The 12,832-nt window shown below is 35.2% G+C and overlaps 1 protein-coding gene across 4 annotated transcripts in view; it reads right to left on the bottom strand.

The window, feature by feature from the left end:
- ABCC9 (ATP binding cassette subfamily C member 9) overlaps nt 1-12,832 on the bottom strand; it is a 114,847-nt gene that overhangs the window by 81,678 nt on the left and 20,337 nt on the right. For all 4 annotated transcript variants that reach the window (XM_045829307.1, XM_045829308.1, XM_045829310.1 and 1 more), the window contains 7 exons: nt 12,508-12,750; nt 10,009-10,203; nt 7,432-7,584; nt 6,777-6,932; nt 4,755-4,889; nt 2,781-2,943; nt 265-305 (listed from right to left, as the gene is read on the bottom strand). In XM_045829307.1, coding sequence (XP_045685263.1) covers nt 265-305; nt 2,781-2,943; nt 4,755-4,889; nt 6,777-6,932; nt 7,432-7,584; nt 10,009-10,203; nt 12,508-12,750 — 1,086 coding nt within the window. The remainder of the gene's footprint in view (nt 1-264; nt 306-2,780; nt 2,944-4,754; nt 4,890-6,776; nt 6,933-7,431; nt 7,585-10,008; nt 10,204-12,507; nt 12,751-12,832) is intronic.

The raw sequence follows: 12,832 nt of genomic DNA, 5'->3' as shown, positions 1-12,832 counted from the left end.
TGCTGGCATCTAATAGGTAGAAGCCAGGAATGCTGTTAAACATCCTAATACTCAAACCAGGCCCTTACGACAAAGAATTCTCTGAGCCAAAATGTCCTGAAGTGCCACAGTTGAGAAACCATGGACTAGAACTATTGCAACGGAGATTGCTAAGAAAAAACTGGCACAGGTGAGGTAATATTTATTACCACCCACACATTCGTGTTCATAAATTATTTCTAAACACTGACTTCATCCTACGTCTGAAAAGAAAAAATGCCTTACAGCGAGAACGGCTGCTATGGGAATCGCTGCATTCATGAAGACTGTGGAAAGAAATGCAATACATTAGTGTCACTGAACTGTGAAACATTTTCAGTAACTTTAATTAGTCATCAATTATTACTTTAACTTTCCTTGAGGACAGGAAGGACCAAGCACATTAAATAACATCTTGTCTGGAGTCTATAAACATTTCCCAGTGGGTATTTTCTTGTTTGCAGTTGTATGAGCTCCTACCCATTAGTCTTAACCAGAAAATGTTTTTCCTTATTGAAAAAAAATATTCTTTGTGATTTGTTACAAAGAGCAAAATTCACATAAAATAACCCTTGAATGATGCAAAACATTAGAATTTAACAAATATTGAGAGTACTTACAATCTGTATTTTGTTTGGTCTACAAAGCTAACAAGAATATATGAAAATTGGGTTATTGTACAGATTAAAAACAAGAATTTGACATCGTTTCAAGTTCTTCAACAGTGACATTAATTTTCACTCAGTGACCTTTTGCTTAATAACTTTATACCCTGAACCCTCTGCTTGCTTAAATATCTCTCCAGGAATACACTGCACTATTGTTTGGGAAACATGATAAGCATAGATGAACCAAGAAAAACTTATACTCTAGGCTAAAATACAAGGATTTGGAAGTTGTAGTACAAATGAAAAGCCAAGTTGATGATTTGTAATTATATTTCTTATAAAGCACAGCATTTAAGGGCTGAGGACCAAAGGATTAAAATGAGTTATTGTTAACAGAGCCAGACAATGGCACAATGAGAACTAAAACCTGGTTTTCTTGACATCAGGAGAGAGTCCACCCCCAAAATCATTGTCAGCTCTCATGATCCCCTCTCATGAACTGTCCCTGCCAGTGAACACAGAATCAGCTGGCACTTTTGCAGGTCCAGGTGTGGCTTAGTTCAAGTTCTTAACCACCAAGAACATAGTACTAACCCAAATCATAAAATTTGAAAATGGTCTAACTTGAACATTCCACTCATGACTCATGAATTTCTGCTGCCTATCACAGATACGTCATCATGTACTTTTACCTTCGTGACTTTTTCCCCCGCCACTATGATGACCTTGTGTGTCCCCAAAATCTCACGTCCGGAGACAAACTGGGTTAACAACCCACCCCTGCTTTTTAGTAGTGGGATGATTCGGCAGAAGTTCAAGTTACTTAAGCTCTCTCCAACTGAGCCTTTAAATTTTTAAAATTGAGTTAATAGAAACTAAATTATTGGGTCATTGCAAGGATTAAATGAGATGATATATGTAAAGCCACTCAAGGCAATAATTGGTTGAGTATCTGAATATATTTTTGTTGCTAGCAGTAGCAGTAGTAGTAGTTTCATCATCATTCAGATCATTATTTCTGGCTGCATCCATCCTCCCTATGAGAATTTCAGTCCACTGCAGAGAGGAATGTATTGTGGGGGCTAGCTTTAAGCTTTATTATATATATAAGTGGATAATCATCATTTCATCTTCTAGCATTCTGACACCATATTAGTAGTGGTGCACAGCTGGAAGACAAATTCCCATTTCCTTTCTAAAACGTTAGGGCTAAAATAATGAGCTATATACACCAAATATTTTCTCTGCATCATTTCACAAAAGAAGTATTTATTATCTCTAAAGACTAGTTTAGAATTAAAGAGGAAACAATATATAAACCTCCAAAACTGTAAGTTGTTAAAAGTCTTGGGGACAATAGAGATGAACAAAACTGACACATAAACCAAATCAAATATTAATGGCAGTATTTTGGCTAAGTTCATAATAATTGTACTAATGAATTCATTATTCTTGAGAGTACTTAGTGTCACTCTTTCAGAACAAAACCAATTTTTGTAATAATTATTTTTGAAAAATTAGAGTTGAGGATAAATGTGCTCTGTATTTAAAAGTTCTTGAAAATGTATTATTGGAAAAGAAGGTTTTACATGAATGTAGTTTGGTTTCTTTCCCTTGGAAATGTCGACATTATTTCTCCTCAATATTCAAAAATGGCACTTCAAATACAATCTTTAAGAAAATGTAACATCATAAGCTCCAAAGAGTCAGGCAAGACAACTGCAGGTAATTTTTCAAGGTCTTTGGGAATAAGACGGTCAATAGTAAATACAATCAAATGAATTTATACACACAGATTTTTACTGAAAAACCCCATCCTTCCTAACTGTAACTGATAAGAGGGTTTCAATTGCCTATACCACTGCCATCGCCATCCCCATCTTACAGATGAAGAAACCCAGGATTTCAGATGTAAAGTAACGTGGCAAAGGATCACAACTTGCAGAGAATCAAACTCAGGTCTACTTGATTCTAAGCCTGTGCTAACTTTACTCTTTAATTTTAATTGTCTCGTGGGGCCAGTAGCTATCGGACAGTACATACATGGAAAATAAATGGGCTTCCTCTGATGACTAGAATGTCTCAATTAAAACTAAACAGACGATGAATTTTTATCTTTATTTTTTGGCAGTCCTTAGAGCAAAAGCAACTTACTGGAGAGTGATGTATAAAGGGCAAAGGTTTTGAGACTGGATAGTTCTTTCATTCTTGTTTCTTCCACACTTTTGCAAAAGATGTGCTCCCAGGCATACAACTTCAGAAGTTTGATGCCTTTCAATATTTCATTTGTTTTCTTCAGTCTCTCGGTGGAATAATCCTATAAAACAACAAAATAAAAACACAATGCAAGCTATATCCAAGTGAATCAAAGAGGCAGGGCCATGCGATAGACAACGATGATGGTGACCTTGATTGCTGCATGGTTCTCCCACTAATTATTATGGCTGTGAACCACCTGGGAGAAGTGAACTCTCAGGGCTTTAGCCTCCCACTTTGAAATGAAGAGTTGAATCAGATGACCTCAGATTTCTTCCCACCTGACAACTTTTATGTATCTGTTGCTTTGGTTTAAATAAAAGCAGTTTCTTGACAATTTGACATGATTTTCTTGACTGTCTACTGATTGTGTGTGCACACATATATTTTTTTTTGGTGAGGAGGGGGGTTGATAGACTTCCAAAGGCTTCCTTTTAGTATCTAAATCATTTCATTCTCCTCTCAGCATCAGCTCCCATATTAAAAAGAGAAACAATGAATTTAAGAAAAGTTCGTTTGCTTCTCATTCAGGAATGTGAGGATACACTGTTGTGTGTGTTCACATTGTGTCTTTACAATACAATTATTGAAACCAAGCCTATCACCTTTAAGTTCAAGAGATTTCTACATAGTACTTTTTTATAAGCTCTTGTTTAAGGCCCACATTAGATTTACTGATTACTACCGACTTGGAATAACTGTAAAGAGATTTGTTGCAGATACAAGAGCCTCAATTTGGTTAACTGTTTCAGCTTCCTCTACCACCAAATACTCACTTAGAATGACTAGTAAGGCATCATATGATCTGTGAACTATCAAAGGGGCTGTAAAATGGCAAAAGGTAGCTAGAAGGAAGCAAAACAAGCAAATAGCCTTCTTTTTTATTCATCATTTTGTATTTCCAGGGTCTTCAATGCCTATCAAATGACTGTTCATGAGTAAATGAATGCTGGGTGAAAGGCTAAGTGAAAGCATCTGAGGGTGGTGGTGTCTCCACTTCGTGCCCTCTTCTACATCTCTCTGTATTCATGTCCTGAGACAGAGGGTGGAAGGCTCAGACAAAAATAATGAATAACCTCATCAGAGGCCGCAGGAAAATAATTGATAGAAATCACTTGTGTGACATGCAGCTTGCCAGTCACTGTCAAATGCTACCTTGGGAAACAATTCCATCAATGACAGCATCCCTATATTTTATGCCTGATTTATAGATAGACAACTTTGCTCATATTCATTCAAACTTTATTTCTAAGCATGCTGTCCACAATTTTATTATTTGTAAATATTTCTTTAAAAGATGCCAAGTCTTGCTCAGATAAAATGTTTTCACGGCATATTGCAGCCAAAAAAGAGTCAATAATTTGTCTTTTACTTGCTTGCTAGGTTGAGCATGAACATATTTGGCCAGAGCAGCTGCCACTGAAACATTTTAATGTAACTCCACAGATCATCATGTGGTTTGATTCAACCCTATGGAAATTGAATTTCAGAAGCACTAAACCTGATCCTTCATTTGCTTCTTCTCCATTTCTCCATGTTAATAACTGACATCCAATGGCCTCAAAGTACACTGACGCGTGTTCTCTAGGCAAGTGATCTAGAAGAAGACCCAAAGCCTCACTACCTCATGGCACTTAAAAACATCAGGAACTGTGATTTTGGTATTTTGAGTCTAAAATCATCAGGTCTTAAATTTCAAACCACTTTTAAAAATTACTTGGTAATACAGAAAATACATATTCACTGCGTAAGAACTGAAATGAAATACAATGATTTCCAAATAATCCCAAGTGGTATGTATTCATTTCCTACAATTTAAAAATAAAACAGCATGAGATTTTCCTAATGACATTTCCCAAAGACGGTACTTACAAGAGTGCTCTTCTGAGCTTCTGCCAACTTTGTGGCGATGAAGTACTGAATTGGCGCGAGGAGCACAATGACAGCTGCACCGACTAATGCGCTCGACCCCAGTAAATTATAGAGCAGGATCACTCCCATTATGATCTGGGGAGGAAACACACGGAAAAGGGAAAATTAATGGGGGTGTGGGGGCCACTGCATGAAAGGAGTCATTTTAAAGTGAAAATATTTCTTAGTTATTACATTAAGTTTATTTAGAAGTCAACTCAGACATGACAATGGGTTTTACTATGATTTATGTGGGGAAAGCTACGTAGTAGAGATTTATTTTTAGTATGATGATCTGTACAACTGGTGTCAAACCACTTTACTGTATGAAGTTGCAGAGCAGCCCCGTAATGCTTCTGGCCTTCTAAAGCAGTCTTCAAATTTTTGAAACAACATGAAGCTTTTCTTGAAAATGTTGTCACTCACCATAAATTTGACTTCCCTCATTCTCTTGGAAATGTACTAGATTTCCAAGGTGAGGAAGAGAGAAAGTAAGGGCAGCATTATAATGTGAGTACAGGATGGTTGTTTGTGGTCAGAAAGGAATAATCTGAGCTCTTCACCTCCTCAGAGACCCCAGAAATCATGTAATAAGAAGAAGCCACCGCCTAACTAAAACTGAAGATGCTGAAGTTTGAACCCCATCTTATCTCACTGCCCTTTTTAAGTTTATTTCCTAAAACCAAGGACAGACTGACATAGCCTACACTCTCTGGCTTGTCACTTTCTTCTTCTTCCTTTGTTTTTCTGAAAAAATGTCCCCAGTAGTTCAGCTTACCATGTCTCAAAATGTTACCTAATGAACTGTACCCATGTAGTTAAAGCATTTTACCGACGCCTACATGTCAAGGAGAGTGGCTTATTGTGGCCTTCTAGAGGCAATGGCATATGTTAACTGCCTAACAAATTCGGCTCTTTGGGAATTCCAATCCAAACAAACATTTCCCTAAAGCCACCCACCATGCAGTCATTCATATGTAGCTGGGGATTTTTGCTGCACTAAATTTTACCACATAGGAAGGTACCTAGTTGACCCAGGTAGAAGTACATTTTGCTAAGGTGAAACAAAACATACCTGATATCTTACATTGTGCCAAGCACTGTATATGATACACACTTTTATTTGACTTGGATTTCCATTTGAAAGTAAAAAGGCAAACAATAAATATAAAAACTACCATATCTTCTTTATTACTGTGTGTACTTTAGTAAATAGGGTACACAGGGATATAGATGACAGACTATTGAGTAAGATCTACAGTTTAAGCTTCATTTACAGGGTGCAAAACTTGAAATAATTAAAAATATTCAGTATCACAAAGTGGAAAATACTGAATTCATTTCTTTTGCGATCAAGGGGGAAAAAAACCTGTGTCTTTACTAAAATGCTGATTTTCATCAGAAATAGCTAAATAGCCCTACAGCTTGTTAGTGTTTCTACTACCTTATGAAGTTTGACATTTTGCAATACATCAACTATTGAAACTATGCAAGGGGTTAAAGTAATTGCTCTAGTTTAGAAATACTATAGGGGAGCTGGTCAAAATGAAAGGGATCGAGCCTTGGCTCGGTGACTTGCATAAATTTGGGCAACAATAATAACTTACAATTCTTGAGAGCCCATGAAATGTTAGGCACTGTGCTAAACACTTTACACATATTAACTTATTTAGTATTGACTATTCCAACAACTCGACGAGGCAGATGCTATCATCATTTGCATTTTACAGGTAAAGAAACAAATGTTTTGAGGAACACATGCAAAACAGGGAGAGAACAAATATTTAAACTCAAGCAATAAATATAATTCTAAATCCCTTTATATTAACTATGTCATAGAATTTCTGAGTCTCAGCTTCCTTCTCTATAAGAAAGATATAACATCAGCACATTCAGAAAGTATAACCTTTACTGAGGTAAGTATCTTATACTCCTTTTGTTTGATTTCCTCTACAAATGAGAATCTTACTTATATTGATCTACCTGAACAGGCATGGCCCATAGATTGGGACACAGGAACAAGAACCACATGAGTTGATTGGTTTCAATGGCAACCAAGTTATTAATCTGTCCCAAGGTCATCTCACCCATGGATAAATTAGATGTAGAAAGTCTAAGGATTTTATTGTATATCATGGCCTGCAAAAAAAAAAAAAGAAAAGAAAATGTATTTGAAGCTCTAAATTTAATGATCAACACTATATATATTTATTTTCATTAAAATAACACTTAAAATTGTTTTAAAAAGGGAAGAAACCTATAATGCCATCTTAAGTCCACCATTATTTTCATTTTAGCATAGTTACTTTCAATTCTCAACTAAATACAAACTTATCTTTTCTAGAGATATAATCAAAACATACATTCAAATTTAATCATAAGCTCTAGAACAGAGATAAGTAAATGCAAAGTTTCAAAATATTTTTCTTAATATATTACTTAAAGGTTATTTTTAAATTCAGTGGGTTTATTAATTAGCTCTACGTTTCTTTTATTAAGTAGGTCCTAGAAGTGTTGATGTTATAACAACAATGTGAAAATGAAATGCAAAAACAAAAACAAACCCAACTACCCTTTCTGTCACTGGCTGGTATGTGGCATTTTAAAGAACCAAAGATCATGCAAAGCTTGTACATACCAGCAGAGCTCCACGGAGGTTAATGCCCGTCTCTATGGTTACATAGTACGAAGCCTGCAAAAACGTCCTTTGCAGAATAAGGGCCAAGAAAAGAAGAACTGCTAGAACATAAGCATTTTCAAGAAATTCCTTTGATGAGAGGGTTTCTGAATACTTGTCCCAAAAGAAAAAAAAAGACATAAATTAAAATTGGTCTTTTCATATACCAGTTGTAGTTTGTATTTATTAAATGATACATAATTTTTAAAACTAAAAACTCAGTATCTTTATAATATATCCATGGAATGAGCCACAGAAAGGCAATTTGGGTTTTTTTTTCATAACGTCCACAAAAACTAATAGAAATCAGTTCAGTGCATAAAATCCCAAACTGATCATTACAATAGCTGGAAATGCCTGATGGTAGGAAAAAAATACATTTTAATTTTGTTAAAAATCTGAGTATATTTCTGCAAAGATATATTCTACCTTAGTAATATTGGTAACAGAAGTTAATTTAGACTCACTTAGAAGTAAAAACCACAAAACTGACACTTGGTCAGCAAGGCCAATGAAACAAAAATACAACTTCTACAGCCTTATTATTTTAAAATAATTCTGCCGAGTTGACTGTTTCTGATTTTCATATATCTTAATTTATATTAATTAAATAAATTATAAAGTACATAACTTGGCTATTGATTTTACCTACATGACATTTCCAGTGATAAAAAAACAAACTTAGGAAAGCAGTTGTTTTAGTAGGAATATGACTTAGTAAAATTGGTTGTTTTTTGTTTGTAACAATGGCATATTATAATTTGTATGTTAGAAGTGAAGGAAAATAAGTACTCAAATAAGTACATCATGTCATTATGAACACTCTCATTTTTTACGGTCTAGACCCATTAAATTCTACTTCTGGTCCCTTCATCTTTCATGGGGATACATAAAATTTGTAAGTTCTGTTCTTCTCAGACAAATGTGTGGCTAATATACATAAGGGAGAGGGAAGACAGAATAATTTTATGTGAAATTTAAATATCTGTATGTAATTAGGTAGTAGGGATTACTTCACAAAAGTGCAAATATCTGCTTCACTTCAGTAATATGAATAATTGAACACTGTTGTACGCAAGGAACTGGACTAAGCATTGTGGGCACAAATATGGACTGTTCACAGTCATTCTGTTTAAAAAGCTTTCAACCTAGAGAGATAAGCCTATCCATAAATAACATGCTTCATTATAAATAGCATTTATGGTAAGTGCCAACATGAATTAAACAACGTGTTACAGGAAAGTCAAATTCCAACGAGGACAATCCAAAGAAGATTCACTGAGAAGTCAGCATTTACTGCAGGGTTTGAAAATGCATAACATTTCAATAGGTAAAAAAAATGACAGGAAATCAGATTGAGGGAGTAGAAAGAAAACAGATTGAGAAACTTGAAAAGGAAAGTCGATGCATCTGTACTAGCATTTCTATCTATGAAACTAGGGAAATTAACTCATCTTAGAAAAAAACAGGAAATTTGTGATGATGTATCCTTTATTAAGAACAGAAAATATGAGATTATAAATTTATAACAGCAAATATCTTATATTAAAAAGCCCTCAAAATAGTAACATAGCATCTGATAAAGACATCATAATGTGACTTGCCCTTATCATTGTGAATCAGGATGGCTTTAACATATTAGAAAAAGGCAACGTACATATTAAAAATCACATTGCTAACGTTCTCGGTTATAGGCCTCTGAAAACGTGACTCAAACACCACCCTTCATGTACTCATGCATGAAAATTCTTTAAAGGATTGCTATAAAGACAAAATAAAATAACCAGTGTGAAATTTCCAATCATAATTTCTGGCACACGGTAAATGCCTATTCCATTTTTATAGGCTCTGAATCTGAGACAAGATTTTGTTGACCAGATTCATTCAATTAATACACAAATGCAATATATTCTCCACAATTATTGTTTTCCTTTTTAAAAAGCATTCAATTCTTTATACATAAACCTGCTTGAACTGCTTATAAAACTGCATTAATAAAAAATAACACTGTATTCATTAGACTCCACAGATGAGTGAAATCATTTGGTATTTGTCTATCTCTTACTTGCCTATTTCTCTTAGCATAAGGCTCTCTGAGTTCATTCATGCTGTCGAAAAGGGTAAAATTTTTCTTCCTTTTAATGGCTGAGTAGTATTCCACTGCAAGCAAACTAGAGACAGACTCAGACAGCAGGCTGACAGTTGTTGGGGTTGGGGAGCTGAGTAGGGTAGTAGAGGGACAGAGAAAAAAAATTTAAAAGAGAAAAAGCTCATGGACATGGACAACAGTGTGATGATTATCAGAGCCAGGAGGAAAGGGGGGAGGTAGAGGAAGGTTTGGGGGATAAGTGGTGATGGACAGAGACTTAACTTGGGGTGGTGAGCACACAATGCAGTGTACAGATGATGTGTTGCTAAATTGTACACTGGAAACCTGTATAATTTTGACAACCAGTGTCATCCCAATAAATCCAATAAAAAAGTAACAATTATAATGAAATGTGCCAATGTTTCCTTTCAAAATCATGACAAACTTACTCCTGTTGTGTTATTTGTCCCATTCTGGGTTTCATTCACACGCTGCACTATTCCAGAAATACAGAGAGGTCCAGCAAAACCCAGTAAGTCAGCAAGATAACGGAATGTGCTACTCAGTAGAATTGGTCGCCCAAAAGCTCTATACATTGCTAGCCATATGGAGGGAGTCCGGTTTGGATGATCTGCTACTTTTTTCTGAAAAAAAAAAAAAGGCAAACAAAACAAAAATCCAGATGAACCAAAATAAAATGACTAGAGTAGCAATTACTCTTAGCCACCATGGAAATTTCTTCTGATATTTTTGATGATGTTTTAAAGGTTTCTAAATAACTGCTAATGAGTCTCTTTCAGTATAGTATACATGATTCTCTATCCTTGCATTCTATGCTACTGAATGCATGTTAATGATATAGAATAAAGAGTAACCAGCCCAGTTTTCAGATATTGTATTATTTTTAGTTATCAAAACATCACCCGAAATTCTAAAGGCTACAATAATTTTGATTCCCTTTGATTTGGTAACTGTAGGGTTGTCACAAATATACCAAATAACTTAAGCCAACTCATGGCTTCACACATCTGTAGTCATTTGTTGAAAAGATTTTAAGAACTAAACAGTCTTCATAACTATCTCTTAGAGAAGAGGTGAATAGTTTTCTCACTGTGGCAAAGAAGCTAATTCAATGCAATAGAGTTCCATTGTGTTTCATATTCATTTCCTGTTAGATAAATAATTTGATTATTGTTTAAGTTTTTGATAAAAGTCATTAACACACCAATTTCAAGCTAATCTGTGTTATGAGTGCTCAAAAACTTAAGCTATGTTTAGGCTATATTGTTAATCTTTACTTTAGTACAGTAGTTTAAAAAATATTATGCAATACTTTTTCCCAGAGGTACAAGCAAAGGGATGAGTCAAGTTCATTTGTAGTAACCATTTCCTGCAACATTAATTTCATAATACACATTTTTGACCCCACACAGAGGTTATTTTCATCATTTACCATAAATGTTTTGTTGATTTTAATTTAGAACAGCCAAAAACTCTATAACTGATTCTCCATACTCTGCTCCCTTCCAGTTGTGAATACTCATACTTTTTTATTGTTGTTCGAGTAGAGTTGTCTCCATTTTCCCCCCAACCACTCCCCCCACCCTAGCCATCCCCACCTCCCACTCTCGATCCTATCCCCTTTGGTTTTGTCCATGTGTCCTTTATACATGTTCCTTAAAACCCCTCCCCCTTTTCCCCCATTATCCTCTTCCACCTCCCCTCTGGTTACTGTCCGTTTGTTCTTCATTTCAATGTCTCTGGTTATATTTTGCTTGCTTGTTTGTGTTGTTGATTAGGTTCCACTTATAGGCAAGATCATATGGTATTTGTTTTTCACAGCCTGGCTTATTTCACTTAGCATAATGCTCTCTAGATCCATCCATGCTGTAGCAAAGGGTAGGAGTTCCTTCTTTCTTTCTGCTGCATAGCATTCCACTGTGTAAACATACAACAGTTTTTTGATCCACTCATTTACTGATGGGCACTTAGGTTGCTTCCAGCACTTGGCTATTGTAAATTGTGCTGCTATGAACATTGGGGTGCATAGGTTCTTTTGAATTGGTGTTTCAGGGTCCTTAGGGTATAATCCCAGCAGTGAAATTGCCAGGTCAAAAGGCAGATCCATTTTTAGTTTTCTGAGGCAATTCCATATTGTTACTCTTATTTTTAATTACAATAAAATCTGTAGATGATTGCAATGTAAAATACATCTACTACTGTGGATAGCATAAAGAATGAAAACAAGACAAATTGAAAAGATCCAAAGACTCTCGTGTTTATATTTTTAAAGCAACTATAAATACTCAAAGAAAGTACTAGAAGAAACCAATTTTGGCTGACATATAGCTTGGTACGTACAGGGAATAGGTAGAAGATGCCCCTTTATTCGATTTAGGTTCTTAAGTTTGAAATTCAAGTTCCAAATTTTAGTTAATAACTAAAGGATTTTGGTTTCTTAAAAGTCAGTTATTAGTGGACATGATCTAAAAGAAACTTAACAATCCCATGCATTGTTAACATTATATGGTAACAAGGACGAGACATACACTATACTGGACTTGATTCTCACTTTCCACTTGGTCCCAGAGCCAAGAGTGCTCTCTCTATCCCTACTCATGCATTGATGGGGCAACTAACACAACATACAGGATGGGGCAAAAACAGTTTTACAATTGTTTGTATGGAAACCAATGCAATAATTACTGAACAATAATATAAGAATAAACTGTTTCATGTACTCACAATGTAAACCTACTTTTGCCCCCACACTGTGTTTCTGGTTTGTGTTCTCAGCAGCCCAATTAACATGACTCAAAACTACTGGGAAAGACAGAGAGAAAAAAATCTGCTCTTCCTTAACCATACATATGATTTATGCTTAGTGCCCTTATTTTAATAGCCCCATCCACTACAATCAGGAACATAAAAAACAGATATTATGTTACCTTTTGTTCCTCATAGGCATCTTTCAGGCAAACATAATTTGTTACCGCCCTCATTGCTATTGGTAACTTTCCAATTGCCTTCAGATCAATAGGCTTTTTATGAGCAGATATGATAAGTGTGTTCATCCACCAGTATGTTGCTTTTGACAGTAAATTTACAAATGGTTGAAGAAATCTCACACCCAGATCCTGGAGGTCTTCAGGAGGCTTTACTTTCTGAGGATTCATGAAGAAAACATATCTCTGTGGCAAGAAAAATTCCACAGAATAACAATGAATCTGATTCTTTTTCATGTATTAAAAATAAAATTTTAACCTTTTCTGC

Source organism: Phyllostomus hastatus, unplaced genomic scaffold (assembly GCF_019186645.2).
Source record: "Phyllostomus hastatus isolate PE091 unplaced genomic scaffold, TTU_PhHast_1.1 phas_scaffold_93, whole genome shotgun sequence".
In the NCBI taxonomy this organism is placed as follows: domain Eukaryota; kingdom Metazoa; phylum Chordata; class Mammalia; order Chiroptera; family Phyllostomidae; genus Phyllostomus; species Phyllostomus hastatus.
The sequence above is the reverse complement of the archived record's forward strand: the minus strand, read 5'-3'. Positions and strand labels throughout refer to the sequence as shown.